Source organism: Camelus bactrianus, chromosome 4 (genome assembly GCF_048773025.1).
Source record: "Camelus bactrianus isolate YW-2024 breed Bactrian camel chromosome 4, ASM4877302v1, whole genome shotgun sequence".
Lineage (NCBI taxonomy): Eukaryota > Metazoa > Chordata > Mammalia > Artiodactyla > Camelidae > Camelus > Camelus bactrianus.
The window spans coordinates 37,686,104-37,702,272 of record NC_133542.1 but is presented as its reverse complement, the minus strand read 5'-3'; the positions used below and the strand labels follow the sequence as shown (position 1 = coordinate 37,702,272).

Here is a 16,169-nt window from a genome sequence, read left to right as displayed (position 1 = left end):
AAGAAAATGTAAGTATGGTGGTCTCTTTTGTGTTCAAAGCCGGAAGCATGCCCTCACTAGAACAGTGTCTGGCACATTATTGGCCCTTAATAAATAGATGTTAAAAAAAATTAATGAGTGACACAGTTCAGAGGAGCAGAGAACGCTTCTACTTGGGAGTGGCCACTTTTCTATATGTGAAAGAATTTCCCCTAAAGAAAATGTTGTAATTGAAGATTAGATTCTCTGCCACAACCCTAATAAACCTTTTATAAAATAACCTAACCTTTTATACAATAACTACACACAGTTTTTATTTTTTTAATCTTCAGCCAACTGGAGAGTGAAGAATCAGCTTTAATAGGAAACTTAAAATTTCTTTAAGGATACTGTAAGGATTGTCTCAGCAGAAGTTAATAGGCGACTCAGAAGTACTCATTAGATATAAGAAAAACAGATTAAACAGTCTTCTGTTTACCTGCTCATCTACATATAAAACCATATATATATACTATACTGCATATATAATTGGGATCCAGATATTCAAAATCTGTGTATGTTTGTGTGCTGCTCATCAGAATATTTACCAGGATTAGAAGTGTATTTCAAAGTCAAGGCCTGTATTAGCACTGCTAGACACCAACTAATTCTTAAACTTTCTTTATGCTAAGTAAAGAAATATTAACGACTTAGCTAGGTATTTAAAACAAAAATTAAACAGTCATCTTGAAAACTGTGAGCTATGTCACAGTTGGAATCCCAGGAATGTTACTTCAACAAGATGTCACTTCAACTTCAACCCATAGCAAATGTCTGCCATAAAGATTCCTAGCACATGTGGAGTCCACGTGTCAGACCCTGCATGGGACACTTCACAGACTTTAACTCAGTGACAGCTCACTAAGCCTCATGGGGGAAGTACTCTTATTCTCCAGGATTTACTGGGGAGGACACAGGAGAAGTGACCGAGAAATGAAGCAGCAAACAAACCACATTTCAGTTCAGGGCACTGGTGTGTGGACTGATGTATTAGAAGAGAGGTTCATGGAGACTCCAAGGGAAATGGAGGAAATAAATTTGTAAACTTTGAAAAGACTAAGTTCTAAGCTGGAGAGGCATTTTTAGATACTTCCTGCCTATTAGGATTGGATTAACCATTCGTTTTCCTTTACCAAAACGAAAACATATTTCTTGTCTCGGAGAATCCTGTTTTGTTGAGGGTTTGTTTGGTTTTTTTTAATTTAAACTTGAATTGTAAGCTATAGGGTCAGTGGTATCTGCATTCTTTTTGTTCCTTTTACCTCGGCCTTGAGCACATATTATGGTAAAAACAGTAATTAAATAAATTGACTATATAAAATTAAAAAATAAAATTTTAAATTAGACTGATACTCTTTATTCTAGGTTTTAGGGGAGTTTGTTCATTGTCTGACTTTACAGTTAGTGATACAGTTCTTAACAAAATCAAGCCACACAGGCAATCTCAGCAGGAAGAGGTAACCTAAAATGTCACAGGATAAGAGTTTCATTATTGCACAAATCAGTGTTCTTATGTAAAACGTTTTTTAAAAGTTTGAGCTCCCCCTTGTGGTAGTACATGAGAGCTGACACCCCCAAATCCCAGGTTCTTGGTGCAGGAACAGTAGGTAATATCTTAATAAGCCAGGAGAGAAAATGCATTTTTTTTTCAAAGCAGAAAAAGACCAAGAAAACCCTGACAAATGACTTCAGAATGTACAAAAGAGGGCTGTTTATTTGAAGGACTTATAATATCAGAAATATCAGAGTGCACACTGATGGGTTTCGGACAGCATCCTGACGACAGATGGAGTGTGTGTTTGTGCGTAAATTAATTTGTGCTCATTAATAACATATAAAATATTTTGGTATGTGCATAAAAGTCCGGGTTTCCAGCATCTCTTTAAAAATCAGAAGATCTGGGAGCCTGGGGTCTGCAATAGTTAGCTAGGGCTGAGCAGTGCACGCTCCCTAAATATAGGCCAGAACTCTTCATTCTGGTCCCACAAGACAACTTAACTTACTGTGTTGCTCTGGTGGCCGCTGTCGGCCTCTAGGTTTGCAATCCCTGTTAAAGCAGGAAGCTTAGAGCGAAAAGTCACCATGTCATTGACAGAGCAAAAATCATGAAATAAAAGATCCTTCAGCGTCCCATCTTTGTCACCTCCTGGCTGGTTCACCTTGGCCAAAAGCGTTCTGTACCTTTTAGCCTCTACATTTTCATCATTTCTTACACCCATCCAATCATGCTGGGCTTTTATTTTTGCTAAACAGAGTGGTTTGTAGAGCAGGTGGGGATTATACTCTACAACATTATTTAAGTGATGTTTGTTTCTCTAAAACAGGCAAATCATGGTCAAGCTCCCAACTATCTAATTCATCGTAATTGAAACACTTTTTATGAAACTCCCTCTCACTCCCCAAGTCTACGTGAGTGAAAAAATTCAAAGCACCACCTCTGTTTGTCCCTTTCTCATTAGGTTTTTTGTTTGTTTTTAGGGGACTGATTTTATTCTCTCTTTTTTATATACATATATTTTTATTGAAGTATAGTCAGTTTAAAATGTCACTTTCTGGTGTACAGCACAATGCTTCAGTCATATAGGAGCACACATATATTCGTTTTTCATATTCTTTCACATAAGTTACCATAAGGTATTGAACACATATAGTTCCCTGTGCTATACAGTATAAACTTGTTGTTTATCTTCTTTCTCATTAGTTATGTCTCACCTCCAATGCCACCTTCTCAGACAAGCTTCCTTGACCACCTTGCTAGACAGCCCGCCCAGCCACTGTACCACGTTTACCTTAAATTTTACCTTTCACTTAGCCATTTTCAGCAGCAAAAGTTGTCGAAACCGTGGGTAATGAGTCAAATCCATTTCACCTGCCTTCACTAACAGAGGTCGTTTTAAGACTAGCAAGTCCTCCAAGTGGCAGCCTGAACAAGGTGTTTTCCCGAGCTGTTTTCCGGAAGCTTGGAGTCAGCTGCCTCTAGTTCAAGCTGAGCTGGTTGAGACCGGATAGGAACGCCGTGGCCTCCGCTGGGCATGCGCTTTCTGACGTCAGCGGGCTGAGCGCGCCGCCCTGGGAGCGCGCTGTGGCGGGTAGGCTGGTTACGCCTGCGCAGAATGACCATTCGTGGCTTTTTTCCCAGTCACCTTTCCCCACGCCTCAGACCATCCTGCTTCTTTATTCTTTACCCTGTAAGCGTGCTCTGAGCCCCTTGCCTTCTGGGAGGTGGATCTGAGACTTGTTCTCCCAGCCCCTCGCTTGGCTTCCCGGTGAATAAACCCCCTCTTTGCTGCAAACCGCAGTGTCTCCGCGGTTTGGCTTGCTGCGCCTCAGGCAAAACGGAACCTGGTTCGGTAACGTCGTTATTGTTGTTTTAATTTACCCTTTCATTTATTTGGTTCATTTGTTTGGTTTTGTAATGGTTTATTGTGTGTTTTCTCCTCATGGAAAGAGATCTGTTAAGTTCAGTGCTGTAGACTGCCTGATACTAACTGCCCACAAATGTTTCTGCGTCTTCTGAAGACTGGTTGTTTCTACAGTCTCACGTGCTGTCTCCAGGGAGAATAGAAAAGGATAAATGAGTGAGAGTCTGAGTCTCCGAAGTCCAGTTATCAAGGAAGGCCAAGGGCCATCACTCACCATCAAGAAGGTAACGATTCACTTTGCTGGGCTCTGTACTAGCAGGTGGGGATCATTTCTCAGCAGTCATTCCGACCCTGAACATGACTCCAAGATCCCTCCTAACAGGGCTTATTGGATTCACTTAGAATATCCAGTATCTCTTGTGATTGATAGATTTGTAACATTTGTTTTTTTTAATTTTTGATTCAGTTCTATACTCTTAAAATGCATTTTAAAATAACTTGGAAAATCAGGAAGAGAGCTAATGTCTTCATTCCTAGGGCCAAATCTCTTCTATTAATCCTTTAGAGTGTAACACAGGTCAGCATGTATATGAAGAGTAAGAAACCAGTCAAAAGCCATGTGACCAATGTGTTTAAGAAAAAATTAACCACAAATGCTTGTCACAAAGTGATAATTTAATTTTTTTTACTTATAGGCTTAGGAAATGGTATGACTTAGCATTCAACCTTGCCATTGACTCAAGAATATTATCCCTGTTTCCCAGAAAGGAATCTCTGTGATCCCCATTTATACCCCGCTGGTTATAAACAACTAGAAAATACAACACAAAAGTGACAATGTTTGTCAACACTTTCTTCCTCCCTCCTTCCTGCCCCTCAACTCCCCAAGACAGCCCAGACAAGACACTCCACGCATGCTAGCCTTCTTGACCAGGCATGTCCTTGCTTTCAAGAAACTGATTTTTAAAAGGTTGTTGTTGCTACTTGGCTGAAAAATTTCCCAGGACTTAAAATACCAGCCTTAGGTCCAAAAGAAGTATTTATTAACATTAAGATCCCAAGAGCTGTTGCACTCACGTTTTGGGATATAAACATTAATACTCTGCAAAAAGGCCACCTGTTTGTTTGTCGGTCGTAGTCCACGAGCTGATCAAGGAGGCTTGTTTCCTGTAAAGCTTGCTCTGTACTCTTTTTTTTCCCCCACAACAGCACTATTTACAGTAGCCAAGACATGGAAACAACCCAACTGTCCACAGACAGATGACTGGATAAGGAAGTTGTGGCGTATTTATACAATGGAACACCACTCAGCCATAAAAAAAAAAAAAGAATAAAATAATGCCATTTGCAGCAACATGGATGTACCCGGAGATTGTCCTTCTAAGTGAAGCAAGCCTTTTCCTCTGACATGGTAAAGGGGCAGGGGTTCTTCATTCTCTTACTTTGCTTCTCCAGTTCCTCAAACCAATATCTGAGAAGTGCCTGTCATTGATGTCTGCCTGGAGGACACCAGAGTCCTTTCAAATGGGCCATCTCCCACGCTCCCCCAGCTTCCAGTTGATGGTAGTGCCACAGTGGGGTCATGCTCCATGCACACCGAGCAGAATGTCTCTCTTCTACATGTTAGATCTGTTCCCTGACCACCAACAGAGCATCACACGTACCCATTGTCCCAGAAGCCTCCCTCCACCAACTGGCCCTTCTGAGTCTGTCTGCAGTCTCTCCAGTGGACTCGACTCTATTCCCATTCCTTACCCCAACTTCCTCCAAGGCAGTGTCCCTCCCACCCCAGTGCAGATCAACTGCTGCAGTCAGATGAAGGAGGCTCCAGCTGTCAGCTTATTAGAAATGTCCTAGCAGTCCTGAAACCCAGCTCTGTGTACAAGTTAACTGAAGCCTTCACTAAAATTGATTCCATAAACTCAGAGATCTTAGAGCAGGTGTCCAACAGAAATGGAATATAGTCATAAGGCAAGCTATATGTCATTTAAAAATTTCCAAGTATCCACATTAAAGAAAAAACAAGTAAAAACAATTTTAGTAATTTTATTTAACCATGTATATGCAAAATAATCTTTTAACACTCAATCAAAATGAAAAAATTATATTTTACATTAGCTTTTTCATAGAATCTTCAAAACCAATGTGTATTTTATTTTTTATAACATTTTTATTTATAATTTTACAATGTGTCAAATTCCAGTGTACAGCACAATTTTTCGGTTATACATGAAAATATATATATTCGTTGTCACATTTTTTTCTCTGTGAGCTACCATAAGATCTTGTATATATTTCCCTGTGCTATACAGTATAATCTTGTTTATCTGTTCTACATTTTGAAATCCCAGTCTATCCCTTCCCACCCCCTGCCCCCTTGGCAACCACAACCAATGTGTATTTTATATTTATAGCACATCTCAATTTCTTTTTTTGTTTTTTTTTAAATTGAAGTATAGTCAGTTTACAATGTTGTGTCGATTTCTGGTGTACAGCACAATGTTTCAGTCATACATATACATATATACCTTTTCACATTCTTTTTCCTTGTAGGTTACTACAAGATATTGAATATAGTTCCCTGTGCTATACAGTAGAAAACAGTTGTTTAACTATTTTATGTATAATACCTGCAAATCTCGAACTCCCAATTTATCCCTTTCCCCTCTGGTAACTGTGAGTTTGTTTTCTATGTCTCTGAACCTGTTTCTGATTTGTAAATAAATTCATTTACATTTTTTTTTTTTTTTTAGATACCACATATAAGTGACATCGTATGGTGTTTTTCTTTCTCTTTCTGGCTTCTCTTAGAATGACAATCTCCAGGTCCATCCATGTTGTTGAAAATGGCATTATTTTATTCTTTTTTATGGCTGAGTAGTATTCTATTGTATAAATATACCACAACTTCCTTATTCAGTCATCTGTTGATGGACATTTAGGTTGTTTCCAAGTCTTGGTTATTGTATATAATGCTACTGTGAACATTGAGGTACATGTATCTTTTTGAATTAAGGTTCCCTCTGGATATATGCCCAGGAGTGGGATTGCTGGATCATATGGTAAGTCTATTTTTAGTTCTTTGAGGAATCTCCAAACTTTTCCATAATGGCTGCACCAAACTACATTCCCACCAACAGTGTAGGAGAGTTCCCTTTTCTCCACACCCTCTCCAGCATTTATCATTTGTGGACCTTTGAATGATTACCATTCTGACTTGTGTGAGGTGATACCTCATTATAGTTTTGATTTGCATTTCTCTGATAATTAGTGATATTGAGGATTTTTTCATGTGCCTATTGGTCATTTGTCTGTCTTCATTGGAGAATTGCTTGTTTAGGTTCTGCCCATTTTTGGACTGGGTTGTTTGTTTTTTTTCTTATTAAGTTGTATGAGCTGTTTATATATTCTGAAAATTAAGCCCTTGTCAGTTCTATCATTTGCAAATATTTTCTCCCATTCTGTAAGTTGTCATTTTGTTTGCTTACTTGCTGTGCAAAAGCTTATGTTTAATTAGGTCCCATTTGTTTATTTTTGTTTTTATTTCTATTGCCTCGGTAGACTGCTCTTGGAGAACATTGCTAAGGTTTATGTCAGAGAATGTTTTGCCTATGTTTTCTTCTAGGTTTATAGTATCTTGTCTTAAATATAAGTGTTTAAGCCATTTTGAATTTATTTTTGTGTATGGTGTAGGGAGTGTTCTAACTTCATTGATTTACATGCAGCTGTCCAGTTTTCCCAACATCATCTTTTCTCCATTGTATAATCTTGCCCTTTTTGTTGAAGTTTAATTGACTGTAGGTCTGTGGGTATATTTCTGAGCTCTCTATTCTGCTCCATTGATCCATATGTCTGTTTTTGTACCATCACCATGCTGTTTTGATTAGTGAGGCTCTGTAGTATTGTCTGAAGTCTGGGAGGGTTATGCCTCCAGCTTCATTCTTTTTCTTCAGTATTGCTTTGGTGATTCTGGGTCTTTTGTGATTCCATATAAATTTTAGGATTATTTGTTCTAGTTCTAGGGAAAAATGTCTTGGGTAATTTGATAAGGATCACATTAAATCTGTAGATTGCTTTGGGTAGTATGGTCATTTTAACAAGATTAATTCTTCCAACCCAAGAGCATGGGGTATCTTTCCATTTCTTTAAGTCATCTTTAACTTCCTTAATCATTATTTTGTAGTTCTCTGTGTATGTCTTTCACCTCCTTGGTCAGATTTATTCCTAATTATTTTATGCTTTTGGATGCAATTTGAAAAGGGATTCTTTCTTTATTTCCCTCTTCTGATATTCCATTGTTAGTGTAAAGAAATGCCACTGATTTCTGTATGTTACTCTTGTATTCTGCTACTTGGTCGAATTCTTTTATCAGCTCTAGGGTAGTTTTTGTGTGGAGCCTTTAGAGTTTTCTATATATAATATCATGTCATCTGCATATAGTGACAGTTTTACCTCTTCTCTTTGAATTTGGATAAGCTTTATTTATTCATTTATTTTTCTGACTGCTATGGCTAGGGCTTCCAAACCTGTGTTGTGAGAGTGGGCATCCTTGTCCTGTTTAAGATTTGAGCAGGAAGGCTTTCAACTTTTCACCGTTGATAATTATGCTGGTGGTGGGTTTGTCATAAGTAGCTTTTATTATGTTGAGATATGTTCCTTCTGAACCCACTTTGGTAAGCATAAATGGGTATTGAATTTTATCAACTGCTTTTTTTGCATCTTTTGAAATGATCGTGTGATTTTTGTCCCTTCTTTTGTTGATGTGGTGTTTCATGTTGATTGATTTGCATATGTTGAACCATCGTTGTGTCATTTTGTCCTTGGGATGAATCAAATTTGATCATAGTGTATGACCTTTTTTACCTGTTCTTGGATTCTGTTTGCTAATATTTTGTTAAGGATTTTTGCATCTATGTTCATCAATGATATTGGCCTGTAATTTTCTTTTTTGGTAGTGTCTTTGGTCTGGTTTTGGTATCAGGGTGATCGTGGCTTCATAGAGTGAGTTTGAGTGTATTCCCTCCTTTTGACTTCCAAACAATGATTTTAAATATTTTCCTTAAGCTTGAGTTTCAAACTTCCAAAAAAAAATGAGATAATTTCTAAAAAGAGCTTTTATAAAGCCAGAAGCAAGACAGTATCAAGAGAAAATATAGTGACATTTAAGGCTAATTGCTCTGAATTAGGAAGGTAGTAGACAGTAATATAATTGTATCAGTAAATTGACTCAAACTGTCTTCAAATGTGTATGTGCTGATTTAAAAGTCTATGCTAACAAATTAATGCTTTTGCACAAAAAATGTGTTTTGGAAGAACCCAAATTTAAAGTTAATACTTAACCTTTAAATAATCAATCTAAAAGTACAACAGAGACTAAACTAATTATGTTGTATTAATATAAAAAAATTGTAGCCCTTTAAAAATGTCCTGAAGTAATTTTAATGACAGAGGAAAATGTTAAATAAGAAAGATAAAAACCAAATATATCTTGTGATCCAAAGTATTTTATTGAGTCTGCATGCATGAATCTGAAAAAAAAATAAATCAAAATATAAACAGAAATTATTCTGAGTAGTGAACTTAAAGGGTTCTTTTTCTTTTTTTATTCTATTAAAAATTTCTAAATTTGCTGTGAAACATGTACCACTATTATGTTTTTAAATAACCAGGGACTTGTATGAAAACTTTTTGATGTGTATGAAGATGTATATTATATCTAATTTCCCAGAAGGGGTCAAGTATTTCATGTACACATTGTTCCATTACTTATAATTACTAAGTTACCAAGACCCATCCTGGTAAAGGCATCTGGACCATCCAAGGCAATCCATTGCAAGAGAACTTTGAGAAAAAGAAATCTCTTATATGGGCCTGAAAACTCCTGTCACCATCAAATAAGGCTATTTCCTCCTTGCTGGAAGTAGATGTGGATAAAGGCTTTGACTACACTTTATTATTATTTTTTTTAAATATTCTTAGGTCTCAGTATGTCTTCTAAAAACTCAAGAGTATCTGAATTGACAGCTGAGAACATCTGCCAGTCCCATTTTTAGGTCTCTTGTTTTTGAAGCCTGCTTACTTATACTTTTAATATATATTTCTTTACAAATGAATTGTGGAAACACTTTTTTTTTTAACCTTTGTAAACTAAACAAGGCAAAATAAAGTTGTAACTGGATATTACCCAGATCAATATATTTGACTCAATGGAGGCCGTCAAGTCATCAGACTTTGATCTTACTCTCATGGCACTGGATTCCCTCTGCTAAAAGTCCCTTGTTTTTTCCCACAGGAACTTGGTTTTCCATTGTAGGCTAAACTCCTTTGCTTGCATTCCCATTGACTAGGCATGTGATGGCAATTCTGAGGTCGAGGGTTATTCATCCATCAAAAAATCCTCACTTTGGAAGAGAGCTGAAAAAGGTAAGGATAATATCTGGATTTTGTTTGATATTAATAGAGAATAAGAGGAAGCAAATCTCTTTTCTGATTGACAGTGTATTATATCTGCGTCATTGAGAAGGAAGAGACAGTCTTGCCCTTAATTTTGTTCAACCCTAAAACAACTTGGCAGGTTCTAGTATCTAGTATCTGGAAGATGCTAGAAACCAAGGATATGGTAAGTAGGGCAAATAGTGGGAGGAAATCTAGAGAGCAGGTAATACTTAAGAGATACATGTTTAATAAATGTTTGATACATAATGTTTGATAAATATTTAGCAAACAGCTGAAGAGATACTGGCCTCACTGTGGTTCCTGGTGGTCACGCACCCAGTGTGGTCCCAATGTTTATAATAAGCCCATTCCCCCACAATTTGCACATACCCTTCTGGGAAGGGCCTGGTAAAGTGAACTGCAGTAGTCTAGTTCCAATCAAGTTGACTGAAGTAAAGGCAAGGGTCCAGTCCACAGAGGACACTGGAGTATTAGGCAGGGAAACTGACACAAAACCTCTTCCTATTGACTCATCCACTGAGGAAGGAAGACAGCAAAGGCTGAACCCCAAAGGCAACTAGTGAACCTGCCTCACCATATATAGTAAGACCTGGGTCACTAGTACATTTGCAGACTCAGCCATGATGGGCTCTGGCTCTGGAAGTTGTAGGGACCCTCCATCAGGATAGAAAACGCAGTTCAGGTCAAAGTTTAATATAAATTTCTTGATATGGTTTAAACTATGTGTATCTCCAGAAGCCAAGAGAGATAACTCTCGTGTGCTGCAATGCAGTTTTTCAGTATTTCAACAAATGAATGGTAAAGCTCTTCAGATGAGTAAATTTAGTTTTCATATGTATGTCAGAATTTATTCCTCTCAGAAAGAATAAAAGGTGCAGTCTTTCTGTTGTTGTTGTTCAACTTCTCAATTTTTCCCATGGCTTTGATCATTAGATATGGAAGTAATGATACAGAAATAACCATGGCAGCTGGAGCCCTCCCAGTGCAAGGCTACTCTCTGAATAGCTGTAAAATGGGCTTGGAAGTGGCAGTCTTTCAGATGCTTGTCCATGTAGCAGTATGGGGATATTTTCAGCAGCTCTCTGGAGATTTAGAGAATTTCTAAAAAAATTTAACTTAAGTGGGTGTGAAGATGCTATAAAAATCTAACTTATTTTTTAATTTATAGAAAGATTGAAACTTAAGAGTATTCTGTCCGAATACTTATACCGTAAGTTTTGTTCAAAAAGTACACTGCCTTTAAGAGATGAAGTTCTTTGGGGACAGCTGACTGTCATCTCTCATCATCTTCCTTGAGAAGCAAACCAAGAGCTAGGGAGTCTCATCCATATTGTAAACTTGGCAACATATATAAACCGATTCTCTAATCTTATTACTTATGACTTATTACTACACAGTACAAAAATGATCCAAGGAGAAATAAGCACTATTTTTATTTACTCATCTGCATTATAGTCTAATGAGTAATAAACTCAAGCATATCAACAGATAATTCCATGTCATACATAACAGTAATATTTCCCTGCAGGTAACAGAAGTTTTTGTTTCACAATGCTACTGCTGTAAGTTAAACTGATTCAATTTGATTAACAAGCATTTATTCAGCACCTACCTGTGCACAGCACTGTACTAGGCATACAAAAGAGTTAGAAGATACAATCCCTGCTCTTAGGGAGCTTACGGTCTGAATAGGAAAGATGATTCACTCATATAAGAAACAATAAAAAATTACAAATTACAGGGAAATTAATAAAATAATAGACTCTAAGTTAAAGACACAAGAGTCCAAAGGAAGTCTTTCAAGAGAGTGATAGGATTGGGAATAGAGACTAACCAGGAAAATTTGACCAGAGGACATAATCCTGAATTTGGTTTGATGGACCTGGTGAGCACATGGATTGGCAGAAGAACAGGGTGCTCATTCTGTGGCCAGTAGAAGAGGAGAAACTCAGACAGGGTAATAAAAATCAGCCAGTCAATGGCAGGGAATGGCAGACAAATAGGCTTAGCTCTGGAAAGACACTGAGTTGGAAGATACAATTGAAGTCACAGAACAAGGCTGGCTGAGGGCATTGTTGTTATTCAAAATCAATTCAAACTTCAAATAATAATGCTTAAACACATCTATAAACTAAAGCCTCCCCCCCATAAAAATATGGTTTCCTAACCTTAACAAAAAAAATACAGAGCATTAGAATCTAAGTTCAGGAGACATGATAATTGGAGGTCATGAGCAGACTTTGATGGGATAGTAATCACTTACAGTGTGTCTTTTTTTTTTTTTTTTTTTAATTCATGAAGATTTGGGTTGTCTAAGCCCCATGTACCTCCTCATGGTGAGAGACCTTCAACCCAGTGCTGGTCAGGCCCCTCATTCACTTAGGATCTTTCTTCTAAAAAGCCCATTCCTCTTCATACTGAATCCAGCAGCACATAAAAAGGTTTTGGGGTGTATATTTGTAGGGGCCATGGATGGGAGACAGAGTAAAAAGGGAAAACAAGATTTTAACTTTTTAAAAAGTGAGTTAATGAGTAACTTTATGAAGATATTTCTGAACTTACGGATAAAAGAGGATGAACTGTTCCTGTTCCCAGGCTGAGAAAACCAAGGCAGAAGAAATGTCTGAAATAGAAGTCCATATGAGCAAAAGGTTTGTAGATTAACCCAACAAGTAAGCCAGTAACCTGTATTGCTGGATCACACACACTTTTAAACTCAATCTGTTAAAGAAAATGTCAGGACAACGGCTTCAGGGAAAAAGGGGTGGTGCAGGAACAAATCCTTAGTTTGCAATAAGGTAGAGATCCTTCTTTCCTAACTAGGACTGGCGATGTCTTGACTGACCAGTGCGACCTTGATAATCCATCAGGTTTAGAGCAGGGAAACGGCAACTCCACACGTTTGTTCTCAGGGACTCCGCATAAGTCACTGCTTTTGAACAGCAAGGTGAGGAGTACTTCTGGGCTTCCGGAAAATCTATGAGAATTAGTGGCCACCAGCAGCTGCAGCTGTTGAAAATAAACAAATAGACAGACAGACAGAGAAAGAAGATAAAGAAGACAATGAAAATTTAGCTTTCAGTATGCTTAATGGTTCTCAGTGAGGTGGCCTAAAATCTGTATCTTCCAAATGTGCTCCATTCCATGTTGCCATAATATTTAGTTTTTATATTCCAAATATTTCTGTATTATTTTACAAAATCTTCTCAAATTTTAAATATGGAAGTATAAAAGTTTGGCTCTTATAACATTCATTCATTACTGCTTATATAGTTAATATAGAAATAGATTTCTTTTATATTTTTCTAATAAAAGAATACCTCATTGCCCAGTAGATATCTAGTAGGTACTTACTGAGTGACTGTTATATATAAAGTCCTCTATTAAGTCCCTAGGAAATAACTATAAGATACAGTCTCTGTCTTCACAATGGTTACACATATTTTAAAGTACAAATCATGGGAAAATATCAGAAAAATAGCTCATGATAGCATGATATCATTATTTAAAACAAAGATAACAATATGCCTTAACTAGAATTCAGATCTTAGAAGTTAGAACTTCCATTCACCATTCTAAATGCTAATTGGATAATATAAAGTTATAGTCCCAATCCAGAGCAAATACAAAAGCACTGCAGCTATGTGCAACATACATGCTTCCAACTATATGCTGCCCACAAGGAACTCACTTTACTTGTAGGACACACATAAACTGAGGGTGAAGGGATGGAAAAAGCAATTTTATGCAAATCGGAACCAAAAGCAGGGGTAGCTCTACTTATATCAGACAAAATAGAATTTAAGCCAAAAACTGTAACAAGAGACAAAGGAGGTCAGTATATAATGATTGAAGAAGACATTAATAGAAAGGTATTCTGTGTTAAAGACTAGTAGAATTAGCATTGTGAAAATGTCCATACTACCCAAAGTAATAATACAATTCAGTGCAATCCCTATCAAAATTCCAATGGCATTTTTCACAGTAATAGAAAAAAGCAATCCTAAAATTCATTCAGAACCACAAAAGTCCCTGAATAGCCAAAGCAATTTTGAGAAAGAAGAACAAAGCTGGAGGAATCACACTTCCTTGTTTCAAATCATATTACAAAGCTTTAATAATCAGAACAGTGTGGTATTTGCATAAAAACAGACATAAAGATCAAGGGAACAGAATAGAGAGGCCAGAAATAAACACACGCATATATGGTCAGTTAATTTTTGACAAGGCACTAAGAAGATACAATGGGAAATTGATAATCTCTTCAATAAATAATGCTGGGAAAACATGAAAAAAAAATGAAACTTACACTATACACAAAAATCAACTCAAAATGATTAAAGACTTGAATGTTAAGACCTTAAAGCATAAGGCTCCTAGAATAAAACACAGGGGAAAAGCTCCTTGACATTTGTCTTGGCAATGATATTTTTGAATTTGACCCCAACAGCAAAGGCAGCAAAAGCAAATATAAACAAATGGGACTACATTAAACTAAAAAGCTTCCACACAGCAAAGGAAACCATAAATGAACAGACAACCTACAGAATGGGAGAAAATATTTTCAAACTATATATCTGATAAGGGACTAATATCCAAAGTATATAAGGAACTTGTATAAATCAATAGCAAAAAAATTAAAATAACCCAATTTCAGAACGGGCAAAGGACTTGAATAGACATTTTTCCAAAGAAGACATACATTTGGCCAATAGGTACATGAAAAGGTGCTCAACATCAATAGTCATCAGGAAAACACAAATCAAAACCACAATGAGGTGTCACCTCACACATATTAGAATGTCTTATCAAAAAGACGAGATAGCAAGTGCTGATGAGGATGTAGAGAAAAAGGAACTCTTGTGCACTGTTAGTGAAAATGTAAATTGGTACAGCCACTGTGGAAAATGGTATGGAGGTTCCTCAATAAATTGAAAATAGAACTGCCATACTATCCAGCAATCCCACTTCTGGATTTATATCCAAAAAAAGTGAAATCATTAATCTGTATTCCTATGTTCACTGCAGCATTACTCACAGTAGTCAAGGTATGGAAACAATCTAAGTGTTCATCTATGGATGAATGGATAAAGAAGATAATACACACACACACACTAGAATATTATTCAGCCTTATAAAAGAAATACTGCCATGTGTGACAATATGGATGAATGTGGAGGGCATCATGCTAAGTGAAATAAGCCAGACAAAAAGATAAACACGCCACGGTTAACACCATAGGGGCAAAACATGGCCAGAAGCCTTACATACCGCTCTCCTGTTCACTTGTGTGAACTAATAAATTCCTGGGGGTTTTCTACTTAAACTAATTTAGGTTGACTTTTTTTTTTTTCCTTTTCCTTACAGGGGGGAAAAAGCCCTACTAACAGAGTGTTAGAGTTAGAATTGAGGGAAGAGTAGGAAAAGATTTTCTCTGAACTTCTTAGGCATGTTGAAGGGAAAGCATATCACGAATTTTGGGAAGCAGAAGTGTGCCTTATTCTAATAGTTTAAAATTTAAGGAGGTTAAAAGTAAGAGAGGTTAATGAATTAGAAAAGCCTCTGGGAAATCAACAGAGATGAGCCCAGAGGATACAATTAGTATCTTCCCAGAGTATCCTTCAATGTATAAAAATGGTCAAAACAGGCAGGAGAGATTCTGCGTCTGTATCTGCTATTGTGTGATTATATGGATGTTTTCTTCATTTTCCACCAATTTGCAACATCTCTTTTCTATCACCACTGCTACACTTACATTCCTGAATTTTTCTTTTTTTATTTCTCCCACTGGAAAACTGCCCAGGTATGATGCCTGAGAACGGCTAAAAAGGTGGACAGTAAAGAATATGGGGTGCCCTGCCGGGGCAACTGTGCCCCTTTGCATCAAATGCCCCATTTGGAGACAAAAAAAAGGAAGTGTGTACTGATTGCAGGGGGGAAATGCAAACACAACGTAGCTCCAACCTGCTCGCGCAGCTGCCATTTTCTTGTTTCGCAGTTTGTTCTCCAAAGCTTGCTACACAATAAAAAGAGAGAAGAACATGAGATCTCCTGGTGTTTTTCAACGACTCTACATTAATAAAGACAAACATTTCTCTGAAATAAGTTGTATCCTACCTGTTTCATTTTCTTTTTTAGATCCAGATTTGCTGCCTTCTGACCCTTTGCAGTAGCATTGAGATAATAGATGGTCAAACTAAATTTTAAAAAAGAAAATAAAATTTATGGTATTTTTCAGTCCCTCAAGATTTTTTTAAATTTACATGATCAAATCATAGAATGTTGTCACTGGAGTGACTTTAAGATAATCTCTACTTTAAACCTTTATTTTGT

At 37.0% G+C, this 16,169-nt stretch overlaps 1 protein-coding gene and 2 long non-coding RNA genes across 13 annotated transcripts in view; all 3 read right to left on the bottom strand.

Annotated features, from left to right (window-relative positions):
- The window catches only part of LOC123616248 (uncharacterized), a 31,283-nt gene extending 28,305 nt beyond the window's left edge, over positions 1 to 2,978 (bottom strand). The window contains exon 1 of the long non-coding RNA XR_006724168.2: positions 2,820 to 2,978. This is a non-coding gene — a long non-coding RNA (uncharacterized LOC123616248). The remainder of the gene's footprint in view (positions 1 to 2,819) is intronic.
- Positions 2,979 to 8,866: 5,888 nt separating this feature from the next.
- Positions 8,867 to 12,575, bottom strand: LOC141577459 (uncharacterized). The gene is made up of 2 exons (XR_012506387.1): positions 12,399 to 12,575; positions 8,867 to 9,794 (listed from the first exon to the last, which is right to left on the bottom strand). It is a non-coding gene; the product is annotated as an uncharacterized LOC141577459 (long non-coding RNA).
- A 107-nt stretch (positions 12,576 to 12,682) lies between these two features.
- The window catches only part of TMC1 (transmembrane channel like 1), a 314,121-nt gene continuing 310,634 nt past the window's right edge, over positions 12,683 to 16,169 (bottom strand). For all 11 annotated transcript variants that reach the window (XM_074361703.1, XM_074361710.1, XM_074361704.1 and 8 more), the window contains 3 exons: positions 15,954 to 16,032; positions 15,801 to 15,852; positions 12,683 to 12,845 (listed from right to left, as the gene is read on the bottom strand). In XM_074361703.1, coding sequence (XP_074217804.1) covers positions 12,823 to 12,845; positions 15,801 to 15,852; positions 15,954 to 16,032 — 154 coding nt within the window. In that variant the 3' untranslated portion in view covers positions 12,683 to 12,822. The remainder of the gene's footprint in view (positions 12,846 to 15,800; positions 15,853 to 15,953; positions 16,033 to 16,169) is intronic.